The sequence below is a fragment of the Trichechus manatus genome, unplaced genomic scaffold (assembly GCF_000243295.1).
Source record: "Trichechus manatus latirostris isolate Lorelei unplaced genomic scaffold, TriManLat1.0 scaffold00035, whole genome shotgun sequence".
Lineage (NCBI taxonomy): Eukaryota > Metazoa > Chordata > Mammalia > Sirenia > Trichechidae > Trichechus > Trichechus manatus.
Genome location: NW_004443971.1, coordinates 9,877,369 through 9,891,927, shown reverse-complemented (window position 1 = coordinate 9,891,927; position 14,559 = coordinate 9,877,369). Strand labels below are relative to the sequence as shown.

At 39.3% G+C, this 14,559-nt stretch overlaps 1 protein-coding gene across 1 annotated transcript in view; it reads right to left on the bottom strand.

Annotated features, from left to right (window-relative positions):
* Positions 1–574: 574 nt before the first annotated feature.
* ELK4 (ETS transcription factor ELK4) overlaps positions 575–14,559 on the bottom strand; it is a 60,717-nt gene continuing 46,732 nt past the window's right edge. The window contains exons 3-6 of the mRNA XM_012555246.2: positions 7,763–7,978; positions 5,721–6,596; positions 4,793–4,909; positions 575–3,421 (exon numbers count right to left, since the gene is read on the bottom strand). Coding sequence (XP_012410700.1) covers positions 3,323–3,421; positions 4,793–4,909; positions 5,721–6,596; positions 7,763–7,969 — 1,299 coding nt within the window. The 5' untranslated portion in view covers positions 7,970–7,978 and the 3' untranslated portion in view covers positions 575–3,322. The remainder of the gene's footprint in view (positions 3,422–4,792; positions 4,910–5,720; positions 6,597–7,762; positions 7,979–14,559) is intronic.

Genomic DNA, 14,559 nt, shown 5'->3' with positions numbered 1-14,559 from the left:
TAGAAAGCTACAAAACTACTTTTTACAATTTCAGAATCACAACACAAATTCTGAGCTCAGGATGACAAAATGTTGATAGACTAGACATCCTACAATGACAGGAGTGAATGGAACTGAAGTGATACTATCAATAGCCTGGAGTTACAATTCCAGAATTCCAAGCCTAGGATTTATCTTCCCCTCTAACCCAACTGACAAATAACATGGAGAAAACCAGAAATCGTGCCAGGTAAATAGATTTGACGGTCAATCCTGGCTTGTTTAACCTCTAAAACAACATGTAAATGTTCGAGCAATTTTTCCAGTTTGGGAAAAAAAAAAAAAAAAAAAAAATCCAGTACCCTCTAACCATTAAGGGTCATGGGTTACTTTCCCCCATCAAACTTGGGGGTGGGGTGGGGAATTAAACCTGTATTTTAACTCTAAGAAGTTAAAGGTTGACTTGTGGAGGGCCTCTGGATTCTTCAATTATATACTAGGAAAAAAAAAAAAACAAGGAAAGTTTCCACTTTATTTGAACACACAAAATATGCCATGAGGACTTTAACACCACAAAAGCACTGTGGCAGATCATAAAAAAAAAAAAAAAAAAGGATTACTAAGGTCAGACATGTAACTTTAATTTTGTACTTCAAATAATCAGATGTGAACAAAAAAAGTTATTTTAGAAATTACATAAAAACCCACTCTTGGGTGGCGTAAATGCAGTGGCTTACTGGCATTGGCTCTGAGCCAAGTCTATGTATCTCTTCCCAACTGCATGGTGGTGGCTTGAAATCAGCCACAGTGGGAGTAACTTACCCCACAGACATGGGCAAAGGCTACAAATTAAGAGCTTATTTTTCCTCCAGACAGCATGGTTGTTAAATATTTTCCAGCACACCACTGAGTGGATGGGGCCAGAGCAAAAGAAAAGCTGAAATAATCACTGACAGCAGATGTCCCAAAACCCCATTCAACCTGCTCCCCTTCTTCAATGTAGGCCACTGCTGCCCAACAGCATTCATTCTGGCAAATGATGGATACCACTCCAACTATCAAATACGTCTCTCCAGTGAATACTGATGTTAAATGGTATGTCACCTTTTGATGCTAAGAATTCTGTATGTTCAAACAAATACGACTTATTTAGGAAGGAGGCAGTCTATAAACAGAATATTCTGTCTTATACCTTGAGCTAAGGTTGTAAACTTTCATTAATAAAAGGAAAACACACACACTCAAGCTTCCCCCAAATTAGCTGATCTCAAAGAGAACACAGGCCATCATCAAACTCCTAAGGCCTCACACCTCTCAGAGGCTTCCTGGATAGGTTTATAGAAAGAGGACTCACAGAACTGGTTCCTACTGAAGTTGCTTTACTGCCTTTTAGCTATGGTTTCCAGGCACCCCTGTGCTGAGACAGTTAATTATCAAAGACAGCGTCTCTGAAAACAAACAAATGGCTTTTCTCCTTTAATTCAAAAAGGTAAAATACTTCTGTGCTTTGAAAATTTAAAATTTCTAGTTAAGTCATCAATATTTATTTATCACTTAAAGTACAAAATGTTAATGAACCTAATAAACTATTTCAAAGTGCTGCTGAGAGGTCTAGGTCTAATTTCAAACGGGCATGCAGACTAAATCAATACAAGAAAGTTCAACGTGCCTGTTCCCATCACTACTGAGCACTGCCGTCCAACTCTACTATTGCACTTCTCAGGAACAGAGCTTTCGGCTGCGGACCACACAAGAACCAGTAACACAGCTCCAACCGCCACGTCGAAGCCCACTCCTGAATATTCTCTCTCCATTCCTAAGGAACTAGCACAGATGTCTAATACAAGACCTTCTCTACACTGTATATAAACAATTTAAAGGGAATATTAGGCATCTGGAAAACGCTGGTTTGTCTCAGCATCATTTTCAGCCCTCAAGTCCTTACTGCCTCATCCCATTCAGTTCATGTGGCTCAATTACAGGAACTATTTCTATGGTTAAAAGAATAGTTTAACAGGCAGGGTGGTGGTGGTGGCATATAATTTCCCTGGACTTTAAAGCCAAATACATCAACAAAAGGTCCCACTGTGGGAACGATTTCAACTCATTTTGGGGGAATCAACAAATCTGTCTGCACCTGGCTGTATGGTAATATTTTATAAATGTGGTGATTTAGACATGAGGCTTAAATTGTTTACCACTAATACAAACAATCCAATCCCTATGTGTGAGCATTCCCAAATGAACTCTGCTCCTTCCTAATTAAAAATCAACTGGAAGAAATAAGCACATCTTTACCTCACTACTTGGAGGCTTCCCTTTGCATTTCATCTTCCTAATTACATTTTTAAAACTACCACAACCTCTAAGAACCTTAAATTTAAAATAGAAAGAAGATAAATATTCAATAGGAAATGAGGTAAAGTGAGCAGAAAAAAGGATCCTTTACTTTTGAGTATCTTCTCTCTGGGAAAACATCTCTCATATTTCAAGTTATTAACTGAATCCTCAAAGGCCCCTCAATTTTTAAAAAACCCAGGTTCATCTCCATTAAAAGCCAACACTGACCATGCTGTATTGCAGGGATATGTAATCACACCACCCAGACAGCAGACATTTCCACGCTAGGTGTGGGGTCCCGTATTCTCACTGGATGTTCCCAACACTGTCTCCAACCCCAGGTTTAAAAATCTTCCTGCACTGCAGTAGACTAGTTCCGTGCTCTGTTGACAGGTTCAGATAGATCACACTCACGGCTAAGACACCCACCCTGAATAAATGTAAACAAGATGCTTTTTGTGGAGTTGCTTACATATGTCACAGTTCACAACAAAGAAATCTCCCCAATAGTACTGCTCCAATCTTACTCTGTGTGAACAGGAATGATTCGTTACAGCTCATTTTTAGTGGTTCAACAGAGCACACTGAAGTCCTAAAGATCTCATCTAACTAATATCTCTTAAAATAATATACTCTAAGCATAATTTTTTTTTTTTCTGGCCAAAGGGTCCCAATGGCCAGAATGAGTAACTTTGTCCTTAATTGCTCTTGCAAGGCAGAGCCCCACCAAAAATTTCTTTAATACAAAGCTCAAAATATTAAGAAAAAGAAAACAGAAAGAGAGGGAGGTGGAGTCTGGACTCCAATTAAGGCATTTTCATACATAGTTCAACTTCAGTCCTATTCAAAGGGAATCCTAAAAGGCAGTTTGATGGGGAATGACAAAAATCACAACAATCCATTATCAGCTTTGTGAAATTACCAACTGCTCACTTCAAATGTAAAGATGTTGAATGTCTCTCTGTTTCTTTGTTCCCCAGTTTCTCAATCCACATTGCATACGTTATGTTTTCTGTAGGTCTGGGGAAAATGGGCCAGGGGTGGAAGGTCCATCCAGGCTAGACAGAGTGAACGGCCCATGACTGTTCAGTACAGAAGGAAACTGAGAAAGAAAATAAAACACATTATCATGTTATTACTCAACCCCAAATTTTACTTTCTGTCCCAACGATATTCCCTGAGGCAGAACAAGACAGGCTTCTGCAGTGGCTCACGGGGCCTGCTCCTTTCAAAGTCAGTCATTGTTTATCAAGGAAGAATGTGACATTATAACAAAAACTTTAAAGAAAAAACTTATTTTTAATATTAACACTGCCCCCCCAACCTTGATGAAATGGAAACAAAGAACAAACCTATACCTTCTCTTATACTCTAAGGCATACAGGTTTACTTCACACCTCATTCCAAATGAAGACTTCAGAAAATTCCGTAAATGACAACATGCACTATTGAGTGTAATTCAATTATAAAGCAAATCATGGACCCTCTGAAGGGGTCCACAAAGGTACAGAAAAAAATGCCCATCTATTAACTCTGTACTGGCACAGGCAGTTACAGGAGGCTCAACCCAGAAAAGGGGTCCCCCCATGTATTCTGAGGTTCAAGCTATATAAGCACTAAGTCTTTGCTTAAGGTCTTAGATCACTCCACAACTCGATGGTCTGTCGGTGAAGGGCAAAGAAACATCTAAAAATGAAATATGGAAAATTCTCAATATACTTTCTCATCCATAATTTAGCATTTTTGCAAACAAATGCAAAAGTAGAAAGACTTCTTCTTCTCTTTCCTTACCATTCCCAAAAAACAAATGAAAAGTTAAATGACAAACTGTAAGAAGGAAAAGTTACCCATGAATAACTGAATGAATTAACCACAAGGAAGTCTACAAGTTATAAAGTCTACATACTTTGGGGCAAAATAATGGTTAAAAACTGTAAGACTTTTCCTAACATCTTGGTGAAGAGATATTTATATTTTAAAAATTTCTTAAATTTTAAATTCCTTAAAATATTCACAAATATCAATTCTGAGGGGGAAATGGGAGTATTTGCTATGCTATTCCCAAGACTTTTCTGTATTTTTTTTTAATCCTCAATTAAAAGGAGAGACCTACGTGCAAGAGATTCCCTCAAAATACATATATATATTTAACTATATTTTCTAAAAATAAAGGATTTCTTGTGTTTAAAATAACAGAAAAAATTTGGGTGGCCTCAAAATCTACTACAATACTGAACAATTCTTGGTCTACCTCAAAGGTATGTAATATTAAACGACAGAAGGAAACTTTGCTGTGAATATTTATCCAAGCTGTTTGCTGGCTAGAAAATTAACACTTAGAAATTAAAACATAAATTATACTTATTAAATATAGCCTTTAGAATGATTAAACTGAACATGGGACACTGCCTTTTTGGCTATTTCTTCATTTAACATGTCCCAATTACAAGAAACAAGCTTTTAGGTCATTTACCTGGAAAAGTGTGTTAGCACCTTGTAGTCTGGCTGGACTCAGGGGAGCAACAGGGCTGAGGGTACTCCAGAAGTGGATGCTGGAGAGCAAGGGGCTGGGAGTCAGTAAGATGGGCGTCTGCAATACACAAAGCAAAAACGTCCATCAAATGACTTGTCAGGATTATGTTTTTATCCTTACAATAGTACACACATAGCCCTATGTTTTAATCCTTACAATAGTACACACATAGCCCTGAACCAGTGTCCCATTCTCCACTCCAAATATCTCTAAGTCTAAAACTCTATCATCAGGAAAAACTCATAAAGCATTTGTACAACCTAAGGAAGATAAAGGTCAAAATAACTATTTTTTAGCCCAGCTTTTATAGAGTGTTTCCCAAAGAGGAGAACTGATCTGAATTCAGGTACAAAGGAATAATGGGTAACTGAGTAACAAACACATTTGTTTATAATGAGAAGTTCTGGGAGTAATCTACCTATTAAAATGTTCTTATGAGATGAGCAAGTTAATAAATACCTGATTTTACTGCATAAACTTGCTATGCAACATCACACCAGTCATTTTTCTTAAGGTTCTCAGGACCTATTTTCTTGAGATTATCACTGTTTTGTTTTTTTTTTAAGATATGATATCATCTAGTTTTATAAGACCAAAAAAAGAGAATACTTGTTTTCTTTAAGAGGAAGTTGAAAAGCCAAAATATTTGTTTATTTATATAGCAGAGTAAAATTTTTAACAGAATAAACCTTTTATTTGGCAATCCTAGTTGAGTTGAGAAATTGGGCTACCTTCACAGGGTCAAACATAACCTTTCTACGACAAAACTAAGTAGCAGAATGAGAACTTGTGGGCATAAAATCCAGATTTGTTTAAGGAAGTGAATAAATGCAAACAAAGGCAACACTAAAAAGAAAGAGCAAGCTACCTGTGAAAAAAGTGCTGGGGTAAGAGAGGCTGTCGGCAGGGACGGGCTTAATATTCCCAGGGGGCTGGGATCACTGCCTGTGATCACAAGGGTGGGTGCCAGTTCTAATCCTTTGGGTTTCTTGGATCTTGATGAATTATTTGTTTTGTCCTTTTCTGGCAAAGTTGAATCCTGGTCTTTAGGCTCCAGTGACAAGTTCTCGGGAAGTTCCACTGACTGAGAAGCCACTGAATCAATGTCTGTGTCGATGTCGGGGTTAGAACTCAACGGTGGTGAGGGTGTTCTAGGCGGCTCTTGCAAAGCAGGGGACAGGGACGAAACAGGAGGGGTGGTGGTAAAAGCACTAGTTATGCTGGGTGCAGACGCTGGGGCTTCCAGAGAAGGCAGTTTTTGGGAAACCAAAGTCTCCAACGCTTGGATAGTTTCTTCTGAAGATGGAGAAATACTTGGGCCAGTTGAGATGGTGGCGGCAACAGGTTCAAGTGGTGGCTTTTTGGAAGGTGTTGTCACAAATTTGATGACAGATGGTGTTGGCTCCTGAGGAGATTTCTTCTCTGCCAGTTTCTCAGCTGGATTCTCAATCTTTATGGATTTGAAAAGCTTCATATTGGAGGAGTTCAGAGAGTTGAGAGTAAACGAAGAATATAAGCCAGAGTGTATGTAGTCATTGCGGCTAGAGGTCTTGGCACCAGGCTGTGGTGGCTTCTCTTTCCCTCCATTCTCCACATCTTTGGAACTGCTGCTGACTTCACTGAAGCTTAAAGTTTCACAATCTCCCTCAATCCTGCCCACTGTCATTGGATCCATGTTCAAAATCTCCGGGTAAGAGACAAACTTATACACAAACTTCTGACCATTCACTTTTTTGATGATATTCTGTAGGCAAATAAAATAAGCATTCTTATACTTTCTGATAAACTTAAATCCCACAGCATATAAAAAAGCTGACCTAAGGAAGTCCTCTCTTTGAGAACGAGGCAGAGTTTACTTAAAAGCTTTAAAATCATCTAAATTTATCTAGCCATACCAAACACAGTCCCCACCATTATGGAGCTAAGTTAAGGCAAGAACATTTAAATGTCTTATTACATAAAAGCTGAAAGATTTTAATTGCTTAACACTCTCAACCAAATATCTGTTTTAAGTCAGAAATTGCTAACTGCAATTTCAAACAATTCTAAAGATACAAGGTATACACATCCTGAGTAAGCAAAGTGGAATATAGGACATTACTTCTGCTAAGGTTCCTACTTCCGTCAGAAATTCTTAACTAGTATCTCCATAAAGAAAGCTGATAGGATCAACCACTTAGAAGTTAAAGCAATTAAGAGTTCAGCTTCTCATCTTAATTCTATTCTCCTGAACCATTTACTTTTACATCAGTGCCCAAAATACATTCAAAATAATTAGAAATTAAACAAAAAGAACAATTTTTTACTAAGAAATCAACCTTATGTGTTAATAGCTATTCTTTAAGTATTAATCTGTGTTCCCCAGGTTACACTAAAAACTAGAAATTAAGTAAACCTATAAGAACAAGTATTTATATAATAATTCTTAAATTATGACACACACATGAATAATTATTTATCCTCAAGAATCTCAAGTTTTCTTTATCTTATTCCAAACCTGTACTCACTTGGACTTTTAAAGACAACTGCAATTAGGAGTAAAAATGTGTAATGGGAGTTTGTAGAAACACAGATGGGATATTTACTCCTTTTATCCTAATTCTAAATGGCCGAAGGTATAAAATGAATTGGGTTAAAATAAACCAGGATGTTAGTATCTATACCCTCAAGAAGAGAAGAAACAATTCTTGTTTTAAGGGCCTCTATACAGTATCAGGAGCCCTGGTGGCACAATGGTTAAGAGCTCGGCTGCTAACCAAAATGCTGGCTGTTGGAATCCACCAGCCACTCCTTGGAAATCCTATGGGGCAGTTCTACTCTGTCCTATAGGGTGCTATGAGTTGGAATCGACTCGACTGCAATGGGTTTGGTTTTGGTTTTATACAGTATCAAGATCGGGATGTGTATTACCTTTACGTAATAGTATCTGAGGGCTCGGCTAAGTTTATCATAATTCATGTTTGGCTTGTTTTTGCGAACTCCCCAGAGACGAGCCACCTCTTCTGCCTGCAAAAGCTTGAACTCCCCATCATGAGAGGTCCAGCAGATCATGTGCTTATTCTGAGGCTCCTGGAGGAGCTGAAGAAGGAACTGCCACAGGGTGATAGCACTGTCCATAGCAATGAGCTGGAAGAGGAATGCAGACAAGATACACGGTAAGGTTAACACGTCAGACACTGTTTTAAGTGCTGTAAATGAATTAATTCATTTTCACCTCTATAACAATCATATAAGATCGATACTACTGCCTCCCTCTTTTACATATGAAAAAAGGATTCATAGAAGGGTTAAATAACTTGTCTAAGGTCACACAAACAAATGGTGGAGCTGAAACTTACACCCAGGCAATCTGGATCCAGACTGCAAATTCTTAACCGCCACGCCATTCTGTTTAAGAAAAGTCTTTCTCGGATGCAACAAGTGACGTTTAGGAAAGATAAAGCTAGTTCTATGAATTACAGGAGCAGACTGATGATTATGAATCACTAGGACATCACTGTTAATTAAAATCCATTGTCATATTCTCTGAGATCACTGTTTCAACATCTATCTAAATCAACTCAGTTTGTGTGTGTGCGCGCGTGCCTGTCTCAGGGCTGCTCGGGGGCCAGGGTGTAAGGAATGATCTACTTCGTCACTGGTATTTCCCCTTTGAATAGCTTCCAGTATCATAAATGTAATTTACATACCAACTGGCAGCACTGACAATTCAGCAAAATGTTCCCTGATTTAATTCAGAAGTTCTGTCACCGTTCTGTCCAGAGATTCTATCCACATGGATCCTTTTATTTGATTATCAAGACACAAACTGAAGAAAAATCCTCCAGTATCTCAAGTTTTAGGATCTCCCTGTTCAGCCACGGTTGGTGTTTTGGCACTATTGATATTTTGGGTCAAATAATTCTTTGTTGTGGGAAGAGGTCCCATGCACTGTACACAGTTTTTTTAACAGCATCCCTGGTCGCTACCCACTAAGTGCCAGTAGCACCCTCTGCCCAGCTGGGACAATCGAAAGTGTCTCCAGACATTGCCAAATTATCTACGGGGCATAAAATCTCCCCACGTGAGAACTACTGGTTTAGGCGACAGATCAGGGAGGAAATGCTCTCATTATTCTCCTTGCAAAACTTCAAAACACTTTGTCTATTAGGAAGAATTCTTTAGGGCAAACATTCTGGCCAAATACACAAAAGGTCTTCCCAAGAAGCTTATAACTGAAGACCTTCACAAAAAAAGCAACCACAAAAACAAAACAAAAAAGACCTTCCTTTCTTTATCTAGGAATAAGAACTCAATGGACCAAAAGAGGGTTTGAAAACAAATTAAATCAATTCCATTAAAACCTAACACTTACAAAAACAGATAACTGGAGTACATCAAAATTTAAAACTCCTGTGCTGTAAACAATACGGTCGAGTGAAAAGACAGCCCACGGGATGGGAGAGAGTATTTTCAAACCATGTATCTCATAAGGGACTTGTAATCAGAATATATAAAGAACTCTTACAACTCGATAAAAAAAATTAAAAATGGGCAAAGGGTTTGAAAAGACATTTCTCCAAAGAACACATACAAACGGCCAGTAAGCACATGAAAAGACGCTCAACATCATTAGTCATTAAGGAAATGAAAATCAAAACCACATGATACCACTACACACCCACTAGGGTAAGTATAATGAAAAAGACAGGCAATAACAAGTGTTGGTGAGGATGCAAAGAAACTGGAACCCTCATACGATACTAGTGGAAGTGTAAACTGGTACAGCCACTTTGGAAAAGTTTGGCAGTTCCTCAAAACGCTAAACAGAGTTAGCATATAATGCAGCAATTCCGCTAAGGATATACCCAAAAGAATTAAAAACTTATGTCCACAAAAAAAACTTGTACACAAACGTTCACAGCAGCATTATTCATAATAGACAAAAAGTGAAAACAACCCAGATGTCCACTAACTGACAAAAGGAGAAACAATATGTGGTACAATCACACAATGGAATATCTGGCCATAAAAAGGAATAAAATACTGATACATGCTACAACATGGATGAGCCTTGAAAACATTATGCTGAATGAAAGAAAGCAGTCACCAAAAACCACATATTGTCTGGTTTCATTTATGTGAAATGTCCAGAATAGGCAAATCTGTAAAAACAGAAAGTAGATTAGTGGTTGCTTAGGGCTGGGGGTAGGGAGAGCAATGGGGAGTAGCTACTAGTGGGTACAGGGTTTCTTTTGGTGGTGATGAAAATGTTCTGAAGTTAGACTGTGGTGATGGTTGCACAACTGCTATGAATATACTAAAAACCACTGAATTGTACACTTAAATAGGTGAATTTTATGGTATGTCAATTATATCTCAATAAGGATGTTTTTAAAAAAAAAAAAAAAACCCTGAGGGAAACAAACCAATAACCCCAACCCTACACACAGTCCAAAAGCTAGGCCTGAGAAGCCTAATTCTAACAACAACTCGGAGGATGGGGTCCTTAAAAATCAAATATGTCTGCTTCCAAAAAGGCCAGAGGTAAAGAGCTGAAGATAAATCTGAGTTACTATAACTTTTCTGAGACAAAGAAAATGTCTTCCAGTAATCCTCACGGTATCACTTTGAAGCTGGCTGTACAGAGATACCGTTATCCAAAAGTGGAGATGGGAAAATAATAACATAAAGGAGAAAATGTCTTCCAGAATCAGGGAGTTAACAGAGGGGCTAAGGCTGAGTCCAAGTTCCTCTAATCACAGTCATATTCTCTCTTCATGAGGGAAACCACCTCCTAGATGGATAAAAGCACTGACATAAAGTATTATGTATTAGATACTAAGTAAAAGTACTCACATAAAGTACTACGTATTAGATACTAAGTAAAAGCGCTCACATAAAGTACTACATATTAGATACTAAGTAAAAGCACTCACATAAAGTACTACGTATTAGATACTAAGTAAAAGCACTCACATAAAGTACTACATATTAGATACTAAGTGATACTGTTGTTGTGTCAGTGGATTCCTACTCACAGCCACCCTACGTGACAGAGGAGAACTCTGCCATAGGGTTTCCTAGGCTGTAATCTTTAAGGGAGCAGATCACCAGGTCTTTTCTCCCACAGAGCAGCTGGTGGGTTTGAACCACCAACCTTTCTGTTAGCAGTGGAGTGCTTAACCACTGTTCCACCAGGGCATGGTATTAATCTACAAATATAAAGTGCTACCTTAATGTTTAGGGGGACAGTGGTAGTTCAGTGGTAGAATTCTCACCTTTCATGCAGGAGACCCAAGTTGGATTCCTGGCCCATGCACCTCGTGTGCAGCCACAACCTGTCTGTGAGTGGAGGCTTGCATGTTGCTATGATGCTGAACACATTCCAGTGGAGCTTCTAGACTAAGATGGACTAGGAAGAAATGCCTGACACTTTACTTTCAAAAAATCAAATGAGCCAATAAAAACCCTATGGATCACAACAGTCCAATCCACAACCAATCACAGGGTGATGCAGGATCAGGCAGCATTTCATTCCGTTGTGCATGGGTTGCCATGAGTCCAGGGCCGACTGGACAGCAGCTAACAACAACACCTTAATGCCAAATAACCATGCCCACTAGAAATCATAATTCCTCACAGCCTCACTTAAACTGGGTTAAAATAGTGGTTTTATTTTATATCCATCAATTATTGGGGGAGTAGAAGGCACACTCCCTGTCATTTCTCTGAGTTTACCAGACATCTGATGATGTCTATTTATGGCAAGTTGCTTTTATACTACATAGGTTTCCCATTTAAACAAATATTTGCCAGTCTAAGCCTGTTAAAATGAGGCATTGGCAGTTTAGTGGTAGAATGCTCGCTTTCCATGCAGGACACCTGGGTTCAATTCCCGGCCAATGCACCTCATGCAGCCACCACCTGTCTCTGAGTGGAGGCTTGCTATAATGCTGAACAGGTTTCAGCGGAGCTTCCAGACTAGGATGGACCTGGCAGTCTACTTCCAAAAAAACATCAGCCAGTGAAAACCCAATGGATCACAATGGTCCAATCTATAACCAGTGATGGGGATGGCACAGTGTTTAGTTCTGTTGTGCACAGGGTTGCCATGAGTTGGCGGCCAACCCGACAGCAGCTAACAAGAAGCCTGTTAAACTGTTGTTGTTAGCTGCCGTTAAATTGATTCCGACTCATCTACTCCCTAGTGAACAGCTTCATCAAAGAACTCAATCTCCACATTTCTAAACATCGCTTTCATATTAAGAATACTCATATAGGTAGGAGCCTGCTGGTGCAGTGGTTAAGAGCTACAGCTGCTAACCAAAAGGTTAGCAGTTCAAATTCAACAGCTGCTCCTTGGAAACCCTATGGGGCAGTTCTACTCTGTCCTATAGGGTTGTTACAAGTCAGAATCGACTTGATGGCAACAAGTTTGGCCTTTTTTGATATAGGGGTAGAGGTGTGAGTACGTGTGTCAGAGAGATGAGGAGGGAAGAAAGGAGAGAAGCAGAAAACTGCAATCTCTGGACTACTAGAAATTTAGTGTCTGTGATCCCATTTGTTTTTGGAAAAATTCCAAAAACCAAATCCTGAAGTCTTGACACCTATAGATAGATAATGCTTGAGCCTTACAGGTTGACAATGGCTAAGCTATACATCCAAAAGACAGAAACAACACATTAACACTCCACAATGAGCACACAGTGCCATCCTGAGCAAAGCGGAGGTTCCCAAAAGTATGTGGGTGCTCCATATGTGGTGCAGATTTAACTTCCACCTTCCCTTTATTAGTGGAGCAGCCAGTATTGAGAGGCGCCCTGGTGGCACAGTGGTTAAGCCCTCGGCTCCTAACGGAAAGACTGGCGGTTCAAACCCATCAGCTGCTCTGTGGGGGACAGATGTCGCAGTCTGCTTCTGTAAAGACTTCAGCCTTGGAAATCATATAGGGCAGTTCCACTCTGTCCGGTAGGGTCACTATGGGGTGGAATCAACTTGATGGCAATGGGTTTGGTTTTTTGGGGCCTGGGATAGAAGGTTGTTGAGAATGAAAGATAACAGGCATTGCAGCTTGGGAGTGAAGGAGTGGGAAGGAAATTTTCTTCTGAGAAAGACTGATGAAGACAAAAAAGGGCACCTTCAGTGGGTACTTTAAAGGAGTATTTTATTCAATGTTACTATCAGGTTACTCTTTGAAAGAGAAGCTGGTGAACAGTTAAGTTGAATCTCATTTTAGTTCTTAAAAGTGTGGTATTAAGTATGAACTTCAATGATTTTCTCAACCATAGAGGAGAACTAAAGGAAATTTTTTCCAGAAGACAGTTATTAAAAATTACAAAGATGAAATAAAAGGTTAAAAAATAAATTTTATTCTTGCTACCTATTAGTCAAAAGGGGGAGGGGTACTTTATTTTCCTTCTCACAATTACAATTACAGTTTTAAGAGTTTTTCAGTATAATACTTAAGGAAATAATTAACTGATCCAAATGAAATAGACTGATCTTTGAGGGGTTAAATGCTGAAAACATCACAATTGATCTAAACCTTAACACTTCCAAGATAGCAGGAGATTAATTCCTATGCTAAACTGAAAGGGGGGGCATGCTGAAGTAACTTATTAGGGAAAGGAAGTCTCTATTAAACGAAACCTTTTCCACCCTAAACATGTTTATAATACACATACTCCAGTTGCTGTGGTGACCCATAGCACAACCATTTTTCAGGAACAGTAGTTAAGACTCGAAAAAATAAACAATCTCCAAATTTTTCAGTGTGCTGCTTAAATTATAAAATGTATCAAACTTAGTACTATAGAATTAAAATCATCTTCACTGTCAAACAGTAACCAGACGTATTTAACTGTACAGGTTCTTATATTAAGTGAATGTTAAAAGTATACTGTTACATTACAGTAAAACTTGAAAATAATATTTCCCTAAGAATGTAATGGATTCCATTTACGCAGTTTTAACGTTTAAATAAATCAAAGAGGAGAAAGTTCCTAAAGGGAAAAATTTTAATCATAACACATTTTAATGAAAACACCACTGACACCCCTAAATTTTGAAGCATCAAGTTTTCCACACAGCACTGAGGGAGGCGGTGGGGAGGGGTCTGATCCAACAACCAAAGAGGTAAATGGGGGAACCATTTTGATGAGGAATAAAACCCTAGTTTTTATTTAAATGCCTTAAACTTCAAATAGCAATAGCTTGGAAGAAAGCCAACCATCTTCCGACTACTTCAGTCAACAATAACCCTTATTTCCTCCCAAAGCCCGTTAATATTCCGCCCCCAAAAGATGTTTCCAATTGATCTTCCTAGGAATGGAGCTGCTACCAGCCTCGCTGCAGCTGTACCTTAGGCGGAAAATAAAAGGGGGAGTCGGGGTTACTGAAGAGTAGCAGTCACAGAAATGAAACTTGACACCGGATGAACAGCGAGCTTGGGGAGAGGAAGAAACACTGATGACCGCGTGCCCCAGGGGAGATCAAAGTCCGGGGGAAGAGCCGCAACCTCTCAGGGCCTTTGAAAGCACTGACTTACTGTACTTTCATTTTCCAACTTCCTGTCACTACATGAAGTCAGAATCGCTCCCCTCCTCCCCACCCGTGCAAAGAAACACTGCCACCTTTTGTCCCACGGGCCGCCTGAGACCAAACCGGAGGCAGCGAGAGTGGCCCGCGCCTCGTCCACCTGCGCGGCGGGCGGGGGACGCAGGGCC